This window comes from Mesoplodon mirus (assembly GCF_964341445.2).
Source record: "Mesoplodon mirus genome assembly, chromosome: 2".
Classification (NCBI taxonomy): domain Eukaryota; kingdom Metazoa; phylum Chordata; class Mammalia; order Artiodactyla; family Ziphiidae; genus Mesoplodon; species Mesoplodon mirus.
The window spans coordinates 4608487-4631305 of record NC_138977.1 but is presented as its reverse complement, the minus strand read 5'-3'; the positions used below and the strand labels follow the sequence as shown (position 1 = coordinate 4631305).

General features: G+C 35.4%; 1 protein-coding gene across 3 annotated transcripts in view; it reads right to left on the bottom strand.

The window, feature by feature from the left end:
- The window catches only part of LRBA (LPS responsive beige-like anchor protein), an 826328-nt gene that overhangs the window by 465570 nt on the left and 337939 nt on the right, over positions 1-22819 (bottom strand). For all 3 annotated transcript variants that reach the window (XM_082611157.1, XM_082611155.1, XM_082611156.1), the window contains exon 36: positions 9917-10025. In XM_082611157.1, coding sequence (XP_082467283.1) covers positions 9917-10025 — 109 coding nt within the window. The remainder of the gene's footprint in view (positions 1-9916; positions 10026-22819) is intronic.

The following is a 22819-nucleotide window of genomic DNA, read 5'->3' as shown; positions in this document are numbered from 1 at the left end:
TAAAGTTCAAATATATTATTTAAGAATGCACAACATGAATTCAAGGCTGAATATAGATAACCTTTAGAATATAAGCTGTCTAGGAAAAAATATGTTTCACCTTGTAGAGTATTATTTAAGATTTAAGACCAATGTAGTTAGAAATATATTAAACATGAACATGCCTCAATCAATTGGGGTTCTGTGGTATAAATAAAGGGAATTCTATTTCTATGAAAATAAAAGACTAGAAAATATTAAAAATATGCTTGCTCTCTTAAAATTGACTCTCATGTGAAACAGTCAAATACATTTTCTCCACTAAAATTCAAGTAACAATAAAATCGGTTCATAAATATTTGTTTCTATTTAGATATTTTATAATCATGCTTTAGAATATTACTATAAATATTAGAAATATCATAGCAAGATTATAAAGATTAAAATGAAAAACTGTAGTAGAAAGTGTAAAATTAAATTAGCTTAGAATACAGCTGTTGTGTATGCCAGGATTAAATCCTATTCACATATTCTATGGAAATCTAATGAAATGTGAAACAAATACACAGATCAGTGATTAAGAGATAAACTGCCTACATCTGGATTCCAGTTGTAATTCTGGGTTCTTTCCTCTTTATGCCGTTTTCTCATTTATAAAATGAGAGATAATAACAGTACTACTTCAGAGGCTTATTGTAAGAATTAAATTAGTTAATGAGAGATTACTACAAGCAACTCTATGCCAATAAAATGGACAACCTGGAAGAAATGGACAAATTCTTAGGAATGCACAACCTGCCAAGACTGAATCAGGAAGAAATAAAAAATATGAACAGACCAATCACAAGCACTGAAATTGAAACTGTGATTAAAAATCTTCCAACAAACAAAAGTCCAGGACCAGATGGCTTCACAGGCGAATTCTATCAAACATTTAGAGAAGAGCTAACACCTATACTTCTCAAACTCTTCCAAAATATAGCAGAGGGAGGAACACTCCCAAACTCATTCTACGAGGCCACGATCACCTTGATACCAAAACCAGACAAGGATGTCACAAAGAAAGAAAACTGCAGGCCAATTATCACCGATGAACATAGATGCAAAAATCCTCAACAAGATACTAGCAAACAGAATCCAATAGCACATTAAAAGGATCATACACCATGATCAAGTGGGGTTTATTCCAGGAATGCAAGGATTCTTCAATATACGCAAATCAATCGTGATACACCATATTAACAAATTGAAGGAGAAAAACCATATGATCATCTCAATAGATGCAGAGAAAGCTTTCGACAAAATTCAACAACCATTTATGATAAAAACCCTGCAGAAAGTAGGCATAGAGGGAACTTTCCTCAACATAATAAAGGCCATATATGACAAACCCACAGCCAACATCGTCCTCAATGGTGAAAAACTGAAAGCATTTCCACTAAGATCAGGAACAAGACAAGGCTGCCCACTCTCACCACTCTTATTCAACTTAGTTTTGGAAGTTTTAGCCACAGCAATCAGAGAAGAAAATGAAATAAAAGGAATCCAAATCGGAAAAGAAGTAAAGCTGTCACTGTTTGCAGATGACATGATACTATATATAGAGAATCCTGAAGATGCTACCAGAAAACTACTAGAGCTAATCAATGAATTCGGTAAAGTAGCAGGATATAAAATTAATGCACAGAAATCTCTGGCATTCCTATACACTAATGATGAAAAATCTGAGAGTGAAATCAAGAAAACACTCCCATTTACCAATGCAACAAAAAGAATAAAATAGCTAGGAATAAACCTACCTAAGGAGACAAAAGACCTGTATGCAGAAAACTATAAGACACTGATGAAAGAAATTAAAGCTGATACAAATAGATGGAGAGATATACCATGTTCTTGGATTGGAAGAATCAACATTGTGAAAATGACTCTACTACCCAAAGCAATCTACAGATTCAGTGCAATCCCTATCAAACTACCACTGGCATTTTTCACAGAACTAGACAAAAAATTTCACAATTTGTATGGAAACACAAAAGACCCCGAACAGCCAAAGCAATCTTGAGAATGAAAAACGGAGCTGGAGGAATCAGGCTCCCTGACTTCAGACTATACTACAAAGCTAGAGTAATCAAGAGAGTATGGTACTGGCACAAAAACAGAAAGATAAATCAATGGAACAGGGTAGAAAGCCCAGAGATAAACCCACGCACATATGGTCACCTTATCTTTGATACAGGAGGCAGGAATGTACAATGGAGAAAGGACAGCCTCTTCAATAAGTGGTTCTGGGAAAACTAGACAGCTACATGTAAAAGAATGAAATTAGAAAACTTCCTAACACCATACAGAAAAATAAACTCAAAATGGATTAAAGACCTAAATGTAAGGCCAGACACTATCAAACTCTTAGAGGCAAACATAGGCAGAACATTCTATGACATAAATCACAGTAAGATCCTTTTTGACCCACCTCCTAGAGAAATGGAAATAAAAACAAAAATAAACAAATGGGACCTAATGAAACTTAAAAGCTTTTGCACAGCAAAGGAAACCATAAACAAGACGAAAAGACAACCCTCAGAATGGGAGAAAATATTTGCAAATGAAGCAACTGACAGAGGATTAATCTCCAAAATTTATAAGCAACTCATGCAGCTCAATAACAAAAAAACAAACAACCCAATCCAAAAATGGGCAGAAGACCTAAATAGATATTTCTCCAAAGAAGATACACAGACTGCCAACAAACACATGAAAGGATGCTCAACATCATTAATCATTAGAGAAATGCAAATCAAAACTACAATGAGATAACATCTCACACCAGTCAGAATGGCCATCATCAAAAAATCTAGAAACAATAAATGCTGGAGAGGGTGTGGAAAAAAGGGAACCCTCTTGCACTGCTGGTGGGAATGTGAATTGGTACAGCCACTATGGAGAACGGTATGGAGGTTCCTTAAAAAACTACAAATAGAACTACCATATGACCCAGCAATCTCACTACTGGGCATATACCCTGAGAAAACCATAATTCAAAAAGAGTCATGTACCAAAATGTTCATTGCAGCCCTATTTACAATAGCCCGGAGATGGAAACAACCTAAGTGTCCATCATCCAATGAATGGATAAAGAAGGTGTGGCACGTGTATACAACGGGATATTATTCAGCCATAAAAAGAAACAAAATTGAGCTATTTGTAATGAGGTAGATAGACCTAGAGTCTGCCATACAGAGTGAAGTAAGTCAGAAAGAGAAAGACAAATACCCTATGCTAACACATATATATGGAATTTAAGAAAAAAAATCGTCATGAAGAACCTAGGGGTAAAACAGGAATAAAGACACAGACCTACTTGAGAATGGACTTGAGGATATGGGGAGGGGGAAGGGTAAGCTGTAACAAAGCGAGAGAGAGGCTTGGACATATATACGCTACCAAACGTAAGGTAGATAGCTAGTGGGAAGCAGCCGCATAGCACAGGGAGATCAGATTGGTGCTTTGTGACTGCCTGGAGGGGTGGGATAGGGAGGGTGGGAGGCAGGGAGACGCAAGAGGGAAGGGATATGGGAACAGATGTATATGTATATGTATAACTGATTCACTTTGTTATAAAGCAGAAACTAACAACAACAAAAAAAGGATGTGTATATATATATACATATGTATGTATCACTGAATCACTTTACTGTACAGCAGAAATTAACACAACATTGTAAACCAACTATGCTTCAATCAAATACATTAAAAAAAAAGAATTAAATTAGTTAAAACTTACAAAGCACCCATGACAGTTTCTGAGCCAACATAAGGACTCATGAAATATAAGCTGCAATTGTCACTATTATCCCTTATCTAAATTGCAAATGTATGTACCATTTGGGTCAGATCAATTTAATTTCTTGTATTGCACAGTGTTTTAGGAGTATTTTTCCTCTTTTCAATTCCACCTGCTTTCTCCTTCCTCATTCTCTCACATTCATTCACGTAAGAACACATATATCACCAGCACCATGATCACTAAAACTTAGAAGAATGAACTGCAATCTCAACCCAGAGTTACAAAGGAACTTCTCCATAACCAATTAGAAAGAACACTAAGGAATACGTTCCAGATTAGGATATTAGGCTGAAATGGCAATTTTAAAAGTTTTTTCTTCCTTCAAATCCTAAACAAATTAGCAAAAACAAAAACATTGAACAACCCAAAAAACCCTAACAAAAATAACCAAAATAAAAGAAACATAACATAAACTACCAAACATTAAAAAATTGGTTCCCTTGGGGAAATTAAACATACTGGAATTAGAACCAAGGTTGCAGTAAGCTCAGTTCCTAACCATGTCCCCGAAGCAATGTTGGTAAACTAACAACATTGTGATAATTTTTCTTAATGCCTTCATATATGGAGAGACACAAACCGAGTAACTATTGTTATCTCTTGTTTCCTCTTATTGAAGATGCTAGAAAAACATACAGTGCAAAAATTGGTGAAACAAGGAAGTGAAAAATAGGGCTGACTTCCCAGGGCAGTAACCTCCAGAGTACTCTCTGAAATGACGGATAATGATTCACAGCCTAAGCACATTTTTCCCTGATGAGAATTGCCCATAGTTTCTAATAAGACGGAATGAACTTGGTAGAAAATACTTAACGAAATCTTGTAAAAGAAAGCAAGACTTAGGTGTGCTACGAAGGCCTCCTCACCTGTGTCGAAGATCTCTCTCCCTCTCTTCATGATAGGCAAACAAAAGTGGGCAAAAATCAAATTTCAAACATCAAAGTATAGCTCAGTGACAGAAAAAATTAGCTTTAGCTTTAGAGACAGTGAGAAGGGAAGGAGTCACCAAGATATTCTCTGTCTGTCTAAGCCAAACAGTAGTTATGCAAACATAAACTGCCAATCAATGAATCAATAAAAAACAAATAAAATATTTAAATAAAACTGGAAGATTCTATACAAAAGACAAAGAATATATAACAAAAAATGAAATTCCTCATGATTATTTTCTTCTAAAAAACAACATAAAAATATAACTCAAAAAAATAAAATAAAAAAGTCAAGATAAGAGAAAAAGGTAGAGAGGCTGAAGATCTAAATAAACAAAATGAAGAACAAAACAATCATTATAGGCAAACCACAGACAGAGAAAATAAAACATTAAAAACTTTACTCATGGCTGGAGATCAAAGAAAGTAAAGCAATTAAGAAATAACTAATAGATATGAAAGACAGACATATCTAACATAGATTTATGCATAATTAAGTAAAGAAAAAGAAAATAAAATGCAAAAGATAGTTCACATTTTAATTTATAGAAATTACTAAGAACTGAAGGAAAAATCTGAATTTGCAGATTATAACAAAAAAACTATGTTCCAGAAACTTTTGATAAATAATGCTCAATACTAAGTCATATTCCTGTTAAGAAATCAACTCCATGGACAAATAAATCTCAGACAGAAAACAAACAAATCATCAACTAAGGGAAAAGATCAGGCTAGCCTCAAACTTCTCTGAAAGCAACGTTCAAAGCCAAAATACAATGAAGCAATGTCTATAAAGTTCTAAAGGAATGCAAGGGTTAGCCAAGAATATTCAATCCATCAGGATGTCATTCAGATATAATGACAGCTGGCAAATATTCTTAAACGTAAAAGAATTTTAAATTTACAGCACACATGAACCCTTTGTTGGGGGGAGGGGAGGAGATGAAACCTAGCCAATTAAGAACTGAGTCAATATGCACACAGTGGAATACTATAGGAGTAAGAGGGAACAATCTAATAGCATAACATAATAACGTAAAACTCAATGCTGAGTGAAAAAATGATGGCACAAAAGAATATATATTGTATTGTTACATTTATATAAAATACAAATTCATTTATGGTGTTGGAAGACAGAATAGTAGTGGTCCTTAAAAGGTTATAGACTATAAGGGGGCTCTAAATTGCTGGTAATACTTTATTTCTTAATCTGAGGACTGATTACCCAGGTGTGGTCAGTTTGTGAAAATTCACTGAACTGCACACTACTGATATGTGCACATTTCTATATGTATATTTTTTTCAGTCAAATTTAAACAGAGCATAATAAATGGTAAAATAAATGTTTCTCCTACTTTTCTTTCTGGGAAAAAAAAAAAAAAAGAATTGAGTCCAAAGAAAAAACCTGGGGGAAATCAAGAAATTATTATGACTAATAAAAGAGGGGGTGGGGTAATGAATTCACTTAAATATATTACAAACACTCAAGTACTATCAGAATTGTGGTTAAAATAAATGAGTGTTACATATTTAGACAATATGAAAAATAAAATATAACTTTAAAAATTAGAAGTTGAAGAGACAAAAATGAAAAAGAATTATGAGAGGACTAATACCTTCAACTTTCATAGCAGGTTGTGGATTAAAGTATGCAATTAAAAAAAAGATATGAATAAAGCTCTTATTGAAAAAAAATCAAGCCATCAACCTCTTCATTTTTTGATAATTTATTAACATCCTGTTCATTGTGAAAATGATGGTTCTTTTGTTAAAGAAACATTTCCTTGTTTTTCCATTGTTGTTTTTATTTTCTTAAATTTACATACAACACTGCAATAAGCAGGTTTACATATCTATGCTTATATACTATTACTTTTTCTTAAAGATATATTCACAGAATAGGGTTATTGAGTAAATGGGTGTGTGTGCACATGCCTATATAATTATTATTAAAATACATATGAACATATTGCCTTCCCATAACACAAAAATGTAATTTCCACTAAAAATATAAGAGAATACCATTGCCCATCTCATCTCCCCTATCTCCCTCAACCGTACTAGCTATCACTCTTTCTTTCTCTCAACCTGAGAACAGAGAAGTTATATCATGATTTCTCTAATTTACATTTCCCTAAATATTTGTGTAAATATTCAATCATTTGAGTACCATTCTAAATGTTACTGGTAACTTATATTCTTCTGTGAAATCCCTATTCCTGTCCTCTGAATATTTGCCTGTTGGGTCAATTTTTCACTTATTTCATGAGAATTATTAATATAGTAAACATATTAATTAGTCTTTCCATGTTCCATTATGTCTTTCCATGTTGTTGATGGCATGTTTCCTCAGCTTAATATTATATGTACTAACAGACGCTTACTTTCTATACTTCCTAAGTGGCCTGTCTTGGTTTAAAAATTCTCCCATATGCCTCAGTGCCACTTTTACAGTTTTCCAAAACTGTTTCTAAAATACTTACTATGTCATCTTTCATCCTATATCCTTACTCTATCTGGAAGATTTTTTATATATATTGTCTTTATAGTATTGTTTTAATTAGTATTGTTTATCTGGGAAATCAAGTACATCCTCAATATTTTTATTTCATAAATCTTAGGGCTACACTAATGCATTTCTTTTCCCACATTAACTGGATATTTGCATATCCAAAAATATTTTGTGGAAGATTTTGATATTTAGATATTTTTAAAGGTATAATTAAATTTCAAATACTCCACTGTTATTCTAATGAAATGATATGCTAATGTTACTGTATTGAATTTACATATTAATTTGAGAAAAACTGACATCTTTTGGGGCAGTAATATTTTCTCTTTTTGACTATAAAGAACATTATGAAGACATTTGGAAAAATACGAATAAGGTCTATATTTAAATAATAGCATTGTACCAGTGTTAGTTTTCTGATTTGATAACTGTACAAGATTAAAACAGAGAATGGCATAGGAAATTCTCACTGAGGTAATTAGGGGTAAAAGGGTATCATGGCTTCAACTTACTCTCAAATTCAGAAAAACAAAGAAAAACAGGAGAGAAGCAAATGTGTTAAACTTCTAACAACTACAGAATCTAGGAGACTGTTGAAGAGTAGTTCTTGTACTACTCATAACTCTCCTATAAGTCTCAAATTATTTCAAAATAAAAGAAGGATTCTATGTCTCTGTTGCTGTCTCTCTCTCTTATACACACAGAGCAAGTTACACTACCCAGCATGGAATGATTCTCTAGCAGTTTACATTTTGTATTGTGTTAATGAGATTTTATACTTTTGTTACAAACAGTGTCTGTACATTTCTTAGAGAATTCAACCCAAAATAGTACTTTTGTCCTAACTGTATACATTTCTGATTTCCATCCTTAGCTGGCTACTGCTTGCAACTCAAAAGATAATCTATTAATTTGTCTGCATATTTATCTTATATCCAATAATCTTACTAAAGTCCCTATTAATTCTGGTAGAAAAATGTTCAAGAATCTCTTAGATTTTCCTAGATCATAGCATGAGCAATCTGAAAGTAATATTACATCTTCTTTATCTACCAATTATATTAACAATATCTTGCACTTGCAAAAACATTAAAAATTTTTGTTAATGTTAATAGAAGATACCAATCACTCTTTTTTCCTGATTTTAATAGAAACAGCTTTAAACATTTTAAATAATATTTAGTAAATAGTCATTATCATATTTAGATTTTTTTCTGATATACATTTTTTTTCTCAGTTTCATTAGGGCTGGATACTAAACTTTGTAATATGCTTTTTTCTACATTTATTGATATATTCACATGATTTTCCTATTTTTAATTTGGTGATATAATTTATTTTATAGGTAGATATCTTAATATCAAATCATCTTTAGCATCCATAAATAAATTATAAGCGGTCCACACTATACAGCTAACCCTTGAAAAACATGGAGGTTAATACACATATAATTTATAGTTGGCCTTCCATATCCAAGGATCCTCCACATCTGTAATTCTGAACAACCACAGACTCTGTGGTACTCTAGTATTTATTATCAAAATATACTGGCTGATGGGTTTCCCTGGTGGTGCAGTGGTTGAGAGTACACCTGCCGATGCAGGGGACGCGGGTTCGTGCCCTGGTCCGGGAAGATTCCACATGCCGCGGAGCGGCTAGGCCCGTGAGCCATGCCCACTAAGCCTGCACGTCCAGAGCCTGTGCTCCACAACAGGAGAGGCCACAACAGTGAGAGGCCCACGTACCACAAAAAAAAAAAAAAAAAATACTGGCTGATAAGTGGACCCCCACAGTTCAAACCTCTGTTGTTCGAGAGTCAACTGTATAGTTCTTTCATTACATTGTTGGATTATGTTGGTTAAAGTTTTAGTTAGAATTTTGTGCCTATATTGTTAACTGAAATTTGTCTTCTACAGTTTTATTTTTCCAGTACCTTTTTTCATACCATGAAGGGTGTATAAAATGAACTGGGAGAGGTTTTCATCATTTTTAATGTACCAGAGAAATATCAGCAACATTTGAATTATCTGCTCTTAATATATTAGAAAGAACCCAGATGGTGCTTTTTAATTTTTTTCCCCAAATTTTTAACAAATGTTCCTGTCAAATGCTTCTAAGTTCACCTTAAGTGTGAATTTTTGTAATTTATACAGCTATAACACCATTAATTTCCTCTATGAATTCATGTTTGTTACACATGTTCAGAAGCAACTGCTGAGACAAGCACTGGCCCAGGATGGGTCTTTCACTTGGTCCCCGCTGTGAGGAACCAAGAAGAAAGCTGTATTCTCCCTCAGTTCCTCAGCTACCACCTCAAGGTTAAAGAAACTTCATGCCACTTGTTCAGCTTCTCTCTAGAAACCTAAAGGATCTTATCTACCATAGGGTTTTTCATTTCCAGTTAACTAGCTCTGTCTTGCCTAGAGAGGGCAAAAATCCTTCACTATTTACTTTATTGGAAAATTATCAAAGCCAAGGCTACAGAGTGTTGCACTATCTGCCTAGAATCCCCATGATTCTCTCACAAATATATTTTTAATTTTTTGATAATACATGTTTGCTAAGACCATGCTGCCATTTTACCTACATAGTTTCCCATGACTAACATTTTAAAATGGTACCTTCTTCACACAACTCCTAGGTTTAACCTACCTCAAATTCCGCATGTCTGTGAATATCCTCTGCTCGCTGCCTGCTCAGGATAAATTCAGCTTCATTTGCTACTCTTACTAGGTGATCCTTCATGGTTTGGCTAAGCAACCTATAAAGAGATAAACATTGTCAAATAAATATATGTATACACATGACATATATGATTATTCACTGCTCAAAGGTGGTGTATTTTACTACCTGGGAGAGGGAAGAACATTTACTCTCCTTTTCTGACATCATACCAAACGAAGGACCATTATTTTACACTAAATAATTGAAGAACATAACAGCAAAAAGTTATCCTTCTGGCAACAGCAGATTTGCTTTTATCAAACTAACTATCCAAGAAAAGCAACTGAAAATGCTAGATTAAATTTATCTTTTAATCTTTTTTAAGGTATTGGAGAGTTTCCAAGGTAGCCAATATTTAAACAGCCAGAATCCTAGAGAAGATGTTCAGCATGACCTTTCCCATTGACACATTTACTATTGACAGGCGGGAACAGAGAAGCTAAACAGAGCTGTTATAAGTCTTACAGAGCTGGGAGACAAAAATTGAATTTTACAACCTGTCAGGGTAGAGGAATCCTAGTAGTTTACCAAGGCTTACAAAAGGAGTCCAAGTATACCCCAGGAAACAGAAAACAGTTCTCAAAAACATGAAAACAGACCCTCTAACAACATTATGGGATTTGCACGTAGATTAACTGGCAGCCAAATAACTAAACAAAATTTTCAGAATCTCATCTGGTGAGAAGAAAAAAAAAAAAAACATAAAGAAGAGTGCTGTAGACTCATTGTAAAACCCTGGGCTTTAAGAAGACCTAGAAGGGCTGCGAGATAGGAGGAGGCAAACTGTGAGTAAGGCAAACTCTCACAAAGATTTTAAAAATTCCACCTTTGGATCAGCTCAGTGTTAAATTAACATAATTGGCACCAAATTTAACTGTTAATCAAAAATCAAAAGGAAATCCTCTCTACAGGAAAATATCATCATCTAGAGACTTTTAAATACAATTTCCTGCATTATTAAATACAATGTCCAACATTCAATCACAAATGAATGTGACATATACATGCTACTATATAATAAAATAACTGATAAGTACCTACTGTATATAACACAGGGAACTCTACTCAATAGTCTGTAATGACCTATATGGGAAAAGAATCTAAAAAAGAGTAGATATATGTATATGCATAACTGATTCACTTTGCTGTACAGCAGGAACTAACACAACATTGTAAATCAACTATACTCTAATAAAATATTTTTTTAAAAATCACCAGTGAACAGGTAAAATAAGAGACAACACCAAGTGAATGAAAACCAAACAGAAGCCAACTCACAGAAAATCAAGACAGTAAAGTTTCGATAGCCTCATCTATCAAAGGGCAGACAGCAGAGGCAAGAAGAACTACAATCCTGCAGCCTGCGGAACGAAAACCGTAATCACAGAAAGATGGACAAAATGAAAAGGCAGAGGACCATGTCCAGATGAAGGAACAAGATAAAACCCCAGAAAAACAACTAAATGAAGTGGAGATAGGCAACCTTCCAGAAAAAGAATTCAGAATGATAGTGAAGATGATCCAGGACCTCGGAAAAAGAATGGAGGCAAAGATCGAGAAGATGCAAGAAATGTTTAACAAAGACCTAGAAGAATTAAAGAACAAACAAACAGAGATGAACAATACAATAAATGAAATGAAAAATATACTAGAAGGAATCAGTAGCAGAATCACTGAGGCAGAAGAATAGATAAGTGACCTGGAAGACAGAATGGTGGAAATCACTGCTGTGGAACAGAATAAAGAAAAAAGAATGAAAAGAAATGAAGATAGCCTAAGAGACCTCTGGGACAACATTACATGCAACAACATTCGCATTTTAGGGTCCCGGAATGAGAAGAGAGAGAGGAAGGACCCGAGAAAATATATGAAGAGATTATAGTCGAAAACTTCCCTAACATGGGAAAGGAAATAGCCACCCAAGTCCAGGAAGTGCAGAGAGTCCCAGGCAGGATAAACCCAAGGAGAAACATGCTGAGACACATAGTAATCAAATTGGCAAAAATTAAAGACAAAGAAAAATTACTGAAAGCAACAAGGGAAAAACAACAAATAACATACAAGGGAACTCCCATAAGGTTAACAGCTGATTTCTCAGCAGAAACTCTGCAAGCCAGAAGGGAGTGACGCAATATATTTAAAGTGATGAAAGGGAAGAACCTACAACCAAGAATACTCTACCCCGCAAGGATCTCATTCAGATTTGATGGAGAAATCAAAAGCTTTACAGACAAGCAAAAGCTAAGAGAATTCAGCACCACCAAACCAGCTCTACAACAAATGTTAAAGGAACTTTTCTAAGTGGGAAACACAAGAGAAAAAAATGACCTACAAAAACAAACCCAAAACAATTAAGAAAATTGTAACAGGAACATACATATAATTCCTTAAATATAAATGGATTAAATGCTCCAACCAAAAGGCACAGGCTCGCTGAATGGATACAAAAACAAGACCCACATGTACGCTGTCTACAAGAGACACATTTCAGACCTAGAGACACATACAGACTGAAAGTGAGGGGACAGAAAAAGATATTCCATGCAAATGGAAATCAAAAGAAAGCTAGAGTAGCAATACTCATATCAGATAGAATAGACTTTAAGATAACAAATGTTACAAGAGACAAGGAAGGACACTATATAATGTTCAAGGGATCAATCCAAGAAGAAGATATAGCAATTATAAATATATATGCACCAAACAGAGGAGCACCTCAATACATAAGGCAACTGCTAACAGCTATAAAAGAGGAAATCAACAGTAATAAAATAATAGTGGGGGACTTTAACACCTCACTTACAGCAATGCACAGATCATCCAAACAGAAAATAAGGAAACACAAGCTTTAAATGACACAATAGACCAGATAGTTTTAATTGATATTTATAGGACATTCCACCTGAAAACAGATTATATTTTCTTCTCAAGTGCACACAGAACATTCTGCAGAATAGATCACATCTTGGGTCACAAATCAAGCTTTGGTAAATTTAAGAAAATTAAAATTGTATCAAGCATCTTTTCTGACCACAACACTAGGAGACTAGAAATAAATTACAGAGAAAAAACCGTAGAAAACACAAACACATGGAGGCTAAACAATACACTACTAAATAACCAAGAGGTCACTGAAGAAATCAAACAGGAAATCAAAAAATACCTAGAACCAAATGACAATGAGAATACAATGACCCAAAACCTATGGGATGCAGCAAAAGCAGTTCTAAGAGGGAAGTTTATAGCAATACAAACTTACCTCAAGAAACAACACAAATCTCAGATAAACAATCTAACCTTACACCTAAAGGAACTAGAGAAAGAAGAACAAACAAAACCCAAAGTTAGTAGAAGGAAAGAAATCATAAAGATCAGAGAAGAAATAAATGAAATAGAAACAAACAAAAAAAACCCAAGCAGGACCCTGTGGCGCTCCTGGATACAGAAGCCTTCCTGTGTCCCCCGTTCCTTGTTTGTACGGAACACACTCCAGCCTCCATGGCCTTCCCTAAGTTCCGAAGGGGAGACTCAAGCAGTTGCTAATCAGGGAAGGGAGAGGATGCAGATACAAGGGAGGAGCTGCCGAAAAACAATAGTGCAGCTTTGGGGCAGGGTCCTGGTTCTGCCTCAAGTGATATACAGAACAATATCTTTTGTGCTCTTTATAGAACTAAAACCCCCAACAAATGGAAGATGTCGGCATTCTTCATTCCAGAGAAGAGCACCAGTGGCCAGATTAAAGGAACCAGAGAAGCTCATCAAGAAATTACCAGAGACCAGATTAAAGGGGCCTGCGCACACCCTGATCTTATCAGTGACCCTGCCCAGGCTGGGACACACAGTTTTTGAGGGCAGGACCCTACTGTGTCCCCCTTTGCCTGGCAAAGAAATAAAACTATTCTTTTCTATTTCACCGAAAACTCTGTCTCTGAGATTCGATTCGGTTCCAGTGCACAAAGGCCAAGTTTTTGGCATCATAATGAATCCCAATCCCAATCTTAGCAGGTCTTTCTGTGTAATTTGGCAACTTTATTCTAAAAGTTATAGGAAAATGTAAAGAACAAAGAATATCTGAGACACTCTTGAAGAAGGGAAAAGAGGAGGAATAAGAATCATAATCCTAATAGAGGACTTACACTATCAAATATTAGGATTTATTATAAAGATACAGTAATTAAGACAATGTGGTATCGGGGCAAAGACAGATGAACAAACCAATGAAACAGAAAAGAAGGTGCACAAACAAATATATATATATTTAATATATAAATAATTATATAAATGTTATATATAAATATTTAATATGGAAATATATTTTATATAAATATTTAATACACAAATATATATATTATATTTTCCACCAGATTTCATATTTACTGCAATAAGAGGAAGATGGAGTATTTCAAGAACTGGTCCTGCATCCATCAACTGACGTTCATATGGACAAAATTAACCTTGACTACTATCTCAAACCATACAAACAGATCAATTCTAAATGGATCATATACAAGACCTAAACACTTCTAGAGGAAGATTACATAAGAGAGTATCTTCATGACTTAGGTTAAAATAAAGATTTCTTTAACAAAATATAAAGTACACATACCATAAAGAAGAAAATTGATAAAATTAATTATTTATGCTTATGAAAGCCAACATTAAGAGAATTAAAAGCCAAACTTTAGGAAGGGAGATTTGGAATACTTATAGTCAACAAGGAAATTATATCTGAAATACATAAGAAAATCTCAGAAATAAAGAAAAGGCAATAATCACAATAAATAACAACAAGCAAATACACAAATAAGCACTTCACAAAAGATTTCCAAATGGCAAATAAGTTCATGAAAAGGTGTTGAGGTGTTCAGGATTACTAATCATCAGGGAGATACAAATTAAAACCATAAAAAATACACTACACCCCACCAGAATCACTATATTTAAAAAGACTCTAGTATCAAAATTTGGCAAGGATATGAAACTACAAGGACTCTCACAATCACAAAATATACTTAACAGAATGTTTACAGCAACTTTATTTATAACAGCCAAACACCAGCAACTACCCAAATGCCCATTAATAAAATGAATTTTATAAATGGTGGAATATTCATATAATAAAACATTAAAAAGAAACAACTACTGTTATGCACAAGAAAGTTAATTTCACTAAAAGTGTTAAGCAAAGGCACACCAAAGAATATATACCATGTGAATCATCTTGTATAAAAAAATATTTTTGGGGGCCTCCCTGGTGGCGGGCGCAGTGGTTGGGAATCCGCCTGCCAATGCAGGGGACACGGGTTTGAGCCCTGGTCCAGGAGGATCCTACATGCCGTGGAGCAGCTAAGCCCGTGCACCACAACTACAGAGCCTGCACGCCACAACTACTGAAGGCCACACACCTAGAGCCCATGCTCTGCAACAAGAGAAGCCACTGCAATGAGAAGCTGGCGCACCCCAACGAAGAGTAGCCCCCGCTTGCCTACATGCAGCAACAAAGACCCAACGCAGCCAAAAATAAATGCTAATAAAATTAATATTTAAAAAAATATTCTCTATAAAAAATGTTTTTAACTAATTTATGGTAATAGAAGTCAACAGTTTAACAGGTGATTAACTTTGGTGATACTACAGACCTCTCCATATAATGATTCATACTGAATGCTAGTAATGACCATACACTTTTAAACATTACAAAAACATACCCTGAATATATAAACAATTGAGCCATCTTTGGTAAATGCTTCCATAATACCATTCACCTACCATAAATACCAACAGAATGATTCATTTTATCGAAATGGGAGTCTTCTGGAATATGTTATGTAAAAGTCTTCTAAACTCCCTTCTTTAAAGGAACTGGAGAGATAGAATGGGCAGGGCTACGATTATGTTCTTTATGTCAATAGCAAGAGTAGCTAAACTGCAATTAGATAAGGCCCACCTATAAAAGTTAGACCCAACAGTCATCAACAACGGCATGTCTACAGACATTCCATGGGGTCCTTGCATCTCTTTGTAGCAACTTTTTTAAAATAAATAAATAAATAAATGTATTTCTTTATTCATTTATGGCTGCACTGGGTCTTCGTTGCTGCACACAGGCTTTCTCTAGTTGCAGCGAGCTGGGGCTACTCTTCGTTGCGGTGTGTGCGCTTCTCATTGCAGTGGTTTCTCTTGCTGTGGAGCAAGGGTCTAGGTGTGCGGGCTCAGCAGTTGTGGCTCGCGAGCTCTAGAGCGCAGGCTCAGTAGTTGTGGTGCACGGGCTTAGTTGCTCCACGGCATGTGGGATCTTCCCGGACCAGGGCTCAAACCCATGTCCCCTGCATTGGCAGGTGGATTCTTAACCACTGTGCCACCAGGGAAGTCCCTGTAGCAACATTTTTCTCAAAAATATAAATTAACACAGATGTAGAAAACAAACTTATGGTTACCAAAGGGAGGGGGAGGGATTAATGGGGAGATTGGGATTGACATATACACACTACTATATATAAAATAGATGCCTAATAAGAACCTACTGTGTCGCAGAGTATTGAGCGGTATCTCTACTCAATACCCTGTAATGACCTATATGGGAAAAGAATCTAAAAATAGTGGATATATGTATATGTATAACTGATTCACTTTGCTGTACACTTGAAAGTAACACAACATTGTAAATCAACTACCGTGTACTCCAATAAATATTAACTTTAAAAATACGTATAAATTAAGTATGCATAGACTTTGATACAAAGCAGTCGTTACACTCCTTGTAACTGGCCGTATGAATATGTGCTCACAAGTGCAGAAAGACGCGTGTGTGTGCAAGGAAGCTGTACTCAATAAGAGTGAAAAACTGAAAGAACCAAAATATACAATCATATAATGAGATAGATTCTTCTGGATTAACAACAGAAGTTTTTCCACAGTATATTATTAAGTGGAAAACGTTTTTGAAGAATATTATGTACAATATGCGTTTGGGAAAAATATGAAAGGGAATATACCAAATTTCCAGTCATTGAGAGTAAGGTCAGAATTACTAGCATTATGGCCTGTGAGCCAAATCTGGCCTGCCAACTATTTTTGTTAATAATGTTTTATTGGAACAAAGCCATGCCATGCCATGCCCATCTGTTTATTATCTATGGCTGTTATCACATTATAATACTAAAGTTGAGTAGTAGTGACAGAGACCATATGGCCTGCAAAGTCTAAAATACTTACTATCTGGCCCTTTACAAAAAAAAGTGTTTCACCCCCTTCTCTAGAAAGTTAGGCTGTATGTCTTCCTCCTCATATTTCCCTATTCTAAGTTTTACAACAAGCAATAATTAAAAGAAAGGAAAAGAGAAAATCCCTAAGGAAAATAAAAAGGCTTCCTGCTCTTCTACCACTTTTTCCATATCTCTATTAAGTTCATATACACTACTTATAATTTGATTCCAGGTCTGTCAGACCCTCTCCATTAACCCCAAACTGTCTCCCAGTCACTTTAGAAGTTAATGCAATGTCCTATCTATGATTTTTGGGTAGCATCATTAGGGTAAACAGTACACATTCAGGCATTACAGATAAAAACAATCCCTAGTGCAATTTTAAAACCTGCTAATGAATAACTTCCTATGACTCTACAGATAGAGAAAGCAACTGCTTTCATAGTGTAGATGTGAAATATTGGTTTGTGCTTTAGTTACTCTCTAGAGACCAAAAACCACATTGTGAATTTAAAATCAATATACTGCCTCACAGCACTCTAATATTAATTGAATTGATTAGTCACTGGCACACCAGCCTCTCAGTCCCCAAACGAGCAACCTCAAAGTTATTCTAGTCCCTCCCTCTTCGCTACCACCTTCCTCCAGGTCCCTAATCAATCAGCAAATACTGCCAATATCTCCTCCGTAATATTTCCAGATTTAATTTATGCTCTCAATTTCACCATGTCCTAAAATACCAAGCCTTAACCATTTCATACACAACATAACTGAATAACTCTTCTGAGTATTTACTCTGATCTATTAACATTTTTGTGCACGATTCCCTCTGCCTTTTGAATCACTGTCAAATATCTATTCAATACCTACTATGCTATAAAGATGCTAAGCACTGGAGATGAACTTTCCTTATATTTTAGTTGGAGAGGAAGAGAACACTGAGGTCCTCTCCAGCTTTAAATACGAATAGATGTGCTATGGTGGATACACTCTAAGGTGACCTCCAATGAGTCAAGGTCTTGTATGACCCCATTCCACGAGTTTAACCTGGGCAGAATCTTGGACTTGGTTCTAGGAAATAGAATATGGCAAAGATGATGGGATAGACACTCCTGTGATATGTTACATTACATAGGCTCTGCCTTGGTTGACAAGAGATTCTCCCACCAGCCTTGAAAAAGTAAGCTGCCATGGCGTGAGAGGGCCATGTGACAAGGGGCTAGGATAGCCTCTAGGAGCTGAGATCTAGTGACAGCCAGCAAGAAAATGGAGACGTCGGTCCTAAAGGTGAAAGGAACTGAATTCTGCCAACAACCATGTGAGCTTATAAGAGGACTCCAACCTCCAGAGAAGAACACAGCTTGTCTAATACCATTATTGCAGACTTGTAAAATTCTCAGTTGAGGGTCCAGCTGAGCTGTGCCCAGATGCCTGAGCCAAAGAAATTATAAGATAGAAAATGTATGTTGTTTCACGCTGCAACGTTTGTGGGAATTTGTTATGTACCTATATGTAAGAAATACAAATACAATTAGGACATAAGAATATATGTGCTATCATAATTCAGTGGAAGCCAAGAGCCCTATGAGCTCCTCAAGATAAAAAAAAAAAAAAAGCACCAACAGAGAGCTAGAGCATAAAGATGAGCCTTAAATCAAGGGCAAAAGCACAAAGAAGAGGAAATGTCACTGTGGACAACAGCATGAACAAAAAGTTATGAAGAGGGGAAAATGTGTTAGATTCTGAAGAGAACCAAAACACCCCTTCCTGCTATTTTTTTTCAAGATGGACACAATGTACAGATATCTAGATAGACAGACAGATCATACTGTCTTGTTTTGTTTTGTTTTGGTGCTTTGCATAAAGGTAACATATGATGTAAAAAAAAAAAAATCATGCAACACTTAAATAATGAAGCAACAATGGAAAGGCCCCAACCCCCTTTGCTATCCAGTTTTCAGAATAATCCACACAACCATTAACAGTTTATGGCTCCTGTCCTTACATTTTTCTAAACTTATAAAAACATACATGGTATCCGTGGTATACATGTGTATACATAGTAAATATGTATGTGTGTATATAAATATTTATGTACACATGTATAAAGGAGTCATACTATAGAAAGCTATTTATTTTACTTAATGGTACACCATTATCATACAGAGAACTGTTGAGGGTGGAATGTAACATAATTTACGAAACTAGTCCCTTATTCAGAGATCATGCATTCTTTCCTCCTCTACCCTGACTGCTAACATCACTGCTATTTACCTAGTTACTGAAGCTAGAAATATCAGTCATATTTGACTCTTCCTTCCTCATCATCCTTCACTTTCAGTAGACCAGGTACTGTCCATTCTACCTCTGCAATAACTCTAAAAGCTCTGTAACATTTTCCAGTGCCTCAGGCACTCACCATCATGGCTTCAATTTTTACAATAGCCTCCAATCAAATGTCCTTCCATTAATCTCATTATTCCAGCCAATGCCTCATCAGGGTCATTTTTCTGAAATGAAAATCTGATCATCACTGTACACTTTTTTAAAGTTTTAACTACCTTCCCACCATCTCCAGAAATTGTGCTACTCCTTTATACCATAAGACTGCTTTCTCAAACATTATACCTGTACTTTTATACCACTTCACATCTGTCCCTACTATTCTCTCAGCCAGGAAACACATCACTTCCTATTCCATCTTGCTTATCTTATTAATCCTTCAAAGCAAAACTCAAGATTTAACTACATAAAACCTTTTCTGATCCTACATATGTTTTCCCTCCACAGAACTAAAAACCAAAAGGTACACATGCCTCTTTTGTAGTACTTATTACACTGTATCATTCTGTTTGACAGCATCTCAATTACATATTCACAAGTCTGTTTTCCATTCCAGATTGCACCAACCCTGAGTAAATTAACCTTACTATCTCCAGATACAGAACAGTGCCTGATCACTGCTCGGGGACTAGCAGTGTTTGCATGGAAAATGAACTCTTTGAACGTTTGCTTATGCCAGGTAATTCTAGGGCACTATATGTGAGGAATACAAAGATACATAGAACTGTCCACAGGGAGTGTACAATCTAACCTGGGAAGTTAGGACTACATGCAAATAGCAAGGTAACTGTTCTAAGTACGTTTTCTTCTCTCATCGTCTTCAATGCGATATAGCACATTCCTGGTTCTTCTCCTTAGGAGCTGCTTCTTCACTGTCTCCTCTCCTACTGCCTCCTTCTTGTACTACCTCTAAATTTTGTAGTTTCCCAGAGCTTAGTTCTGTAACCTTTCCTCTATCGAAATTATTTCATCCATCCTATAGCCTTCAAATCTCACCTGCATGCTGCTGATTCCTGTATCTCTAACCCTACTCTTGGTTCCCTGTACTTTCAACCCACATAGTCAACTGTCGAACTGAAATCTTCACTTGTATACGCAATGGGCATTTCAAATTTAACATTTCCAAAACAGAACTCTTGATTTTACCTACCCACTGTCAATAAAAACTCTTCCCCTATCCCTACCTCATTTTTTCCTATTTCAATAAATAGCTCCTAAGTCCCCTTAAGTATAACCCTAAGAGTAATTCTTGATTTATCCTTCCCTCACCTCCAAATCCAAATCATGAAGGCAAGTTCTACTGCTTTAACTCTTAAATATATCACATATCACCACTGCTATCACATCAGTCTAAGCCACCTTCACCTCTTGTCTGAAATATTTCAGTAATATCTTCATTGATATATCTGCTTCCATTCTTGCCCCATACCCTTACCCTATCACAATTCATTATTTATTTATTTATTTATTTATTATCCCCCTTTTTGCCACACTGTGTGGTTTGTGGGATCTTAGTTCCCCGACCAGAGACTGAACTTGGGCCCTCAGCAATGAAAGCATGGAGTCCTAACCACTGAACCGCCAGGGAATTCCCCACAGTTCATTCATTCTTTTAAAAACATAGCTCATGGTGTACAGAAAAGTGCATAACCACACGCAAAAGAATGATGTTGGACCTTTATCTTAGGCCATGTATAAAAATTGACTCAAATGGATTAAAGATCTAAATATAATACCTACAAATATAAAACTCTTAGAAGAAAACACAGGTGAAAAGCTAATTTCTTGGATATGACAGCAAGAGCACAGGCAACAAAAGAAAAAAATAATTAAACTACATCACAATTTAAAACTTCTATGCATCAAAGGACATAATCAACAAAGTAAAAAGGCAATCCACAGCATGGGAGAAAATATTTGTAAATCATATACCTGATAAGGGGCTAATATCCAAAATATATGAAAAACTCCTACAACTCAACAACAATAAAAAATAAATAACTAAATTCAAAACTGGGCAAACTACTGAATAGCTATTTCTGTAGAGAAGATATAAGATAGCTAATAACACAAGAAAAGAGGCTAAACATCACTAATCACTACAGAAATGCCAAATGAAAACCGCAATGAAATACTACCTCACACTCATTAGGATGGTTACTATCAAAAAACCCCAGAAAATTAATGTTGGCAAGGATATGGAGAAATTGAAACCCTTGTGCACTGTGGGTGGGAATGTAAAATTGTGCAGCCACTAAGGAAAGCGGTATGGCAGTTCTTCATATTTAATTTTAAAAATTAAAATATGATCCATATCTCATATGAATCATACATGTGTCATATGACCAGCAATTCCACTTCCGGGTATATAGCCAAAGAATCCAAAGCAGGGACTAGCAGCATTACTCACAAAAACCAAAAGGTGGAAGCAACTCAGTGTCCATCAATGGGTGAAACGATAAGTAAAATGTGGTATATATATATGATGGAATATTACTCAGCCTTTAAAAGGAAGGAAATTCTAATATGTGCTACAACATGCATGAACCCTAAAGATATTATGCTAAGTGAAAAAAAGCCAGACACTGAAGGATAAATACTGTATGATTCTACTAATATGAGATGCCTAGAGTAGTCAAATTCATAAAGACAGAAAGTACAACAGTGGTTGCCAGTGGTAGGAAGGAATGGGTATAGAGTTTCAGTATAGTAAGATGAAAAGAGTTCTGGAGATGGATGCTGACAGTGGCTGTGCATGTAAAAGTGAATGTACTTAATGCCACGGAAGTGTACACTTTAAAATGGTTAAAGTGGTTAAGTTTTATATCATGTGTATTTTACCACAGTTAAAAATAAACATTTAAATGTCACCATCAAAAAAATGAAACATAAAACCCTAAGTCACATCATGCCACTCCTCTGTTTAAAACTCTGCAACATATTCTTACCAAAGTAAATTAAAACCAAATTTCTGACCACAGCCTACAAGGACCTATGCGATCAGAAACATGGATACTTTTGACATTTCCAAACCTCACTCTCTCCTTTTTTGCTCCAGCCACTCAGGCCTTTTATTTGTTTCAATAATTCACAAACATCATTCCCTCCTCAAGGCCTTTGTTCCTGATATTTCCTTACCTTAAAAGGTTGTGATCTAGATCTCAAACTGTTTGGCTACTTCTCTTCATTCAAATCAAGTGTCAGTTCTTCACAAATCTCCTCTTGACATGCTATATTGGCTTCCCTATGAACTCTCCCCTCTTCACTCTCATAACCTTATCCT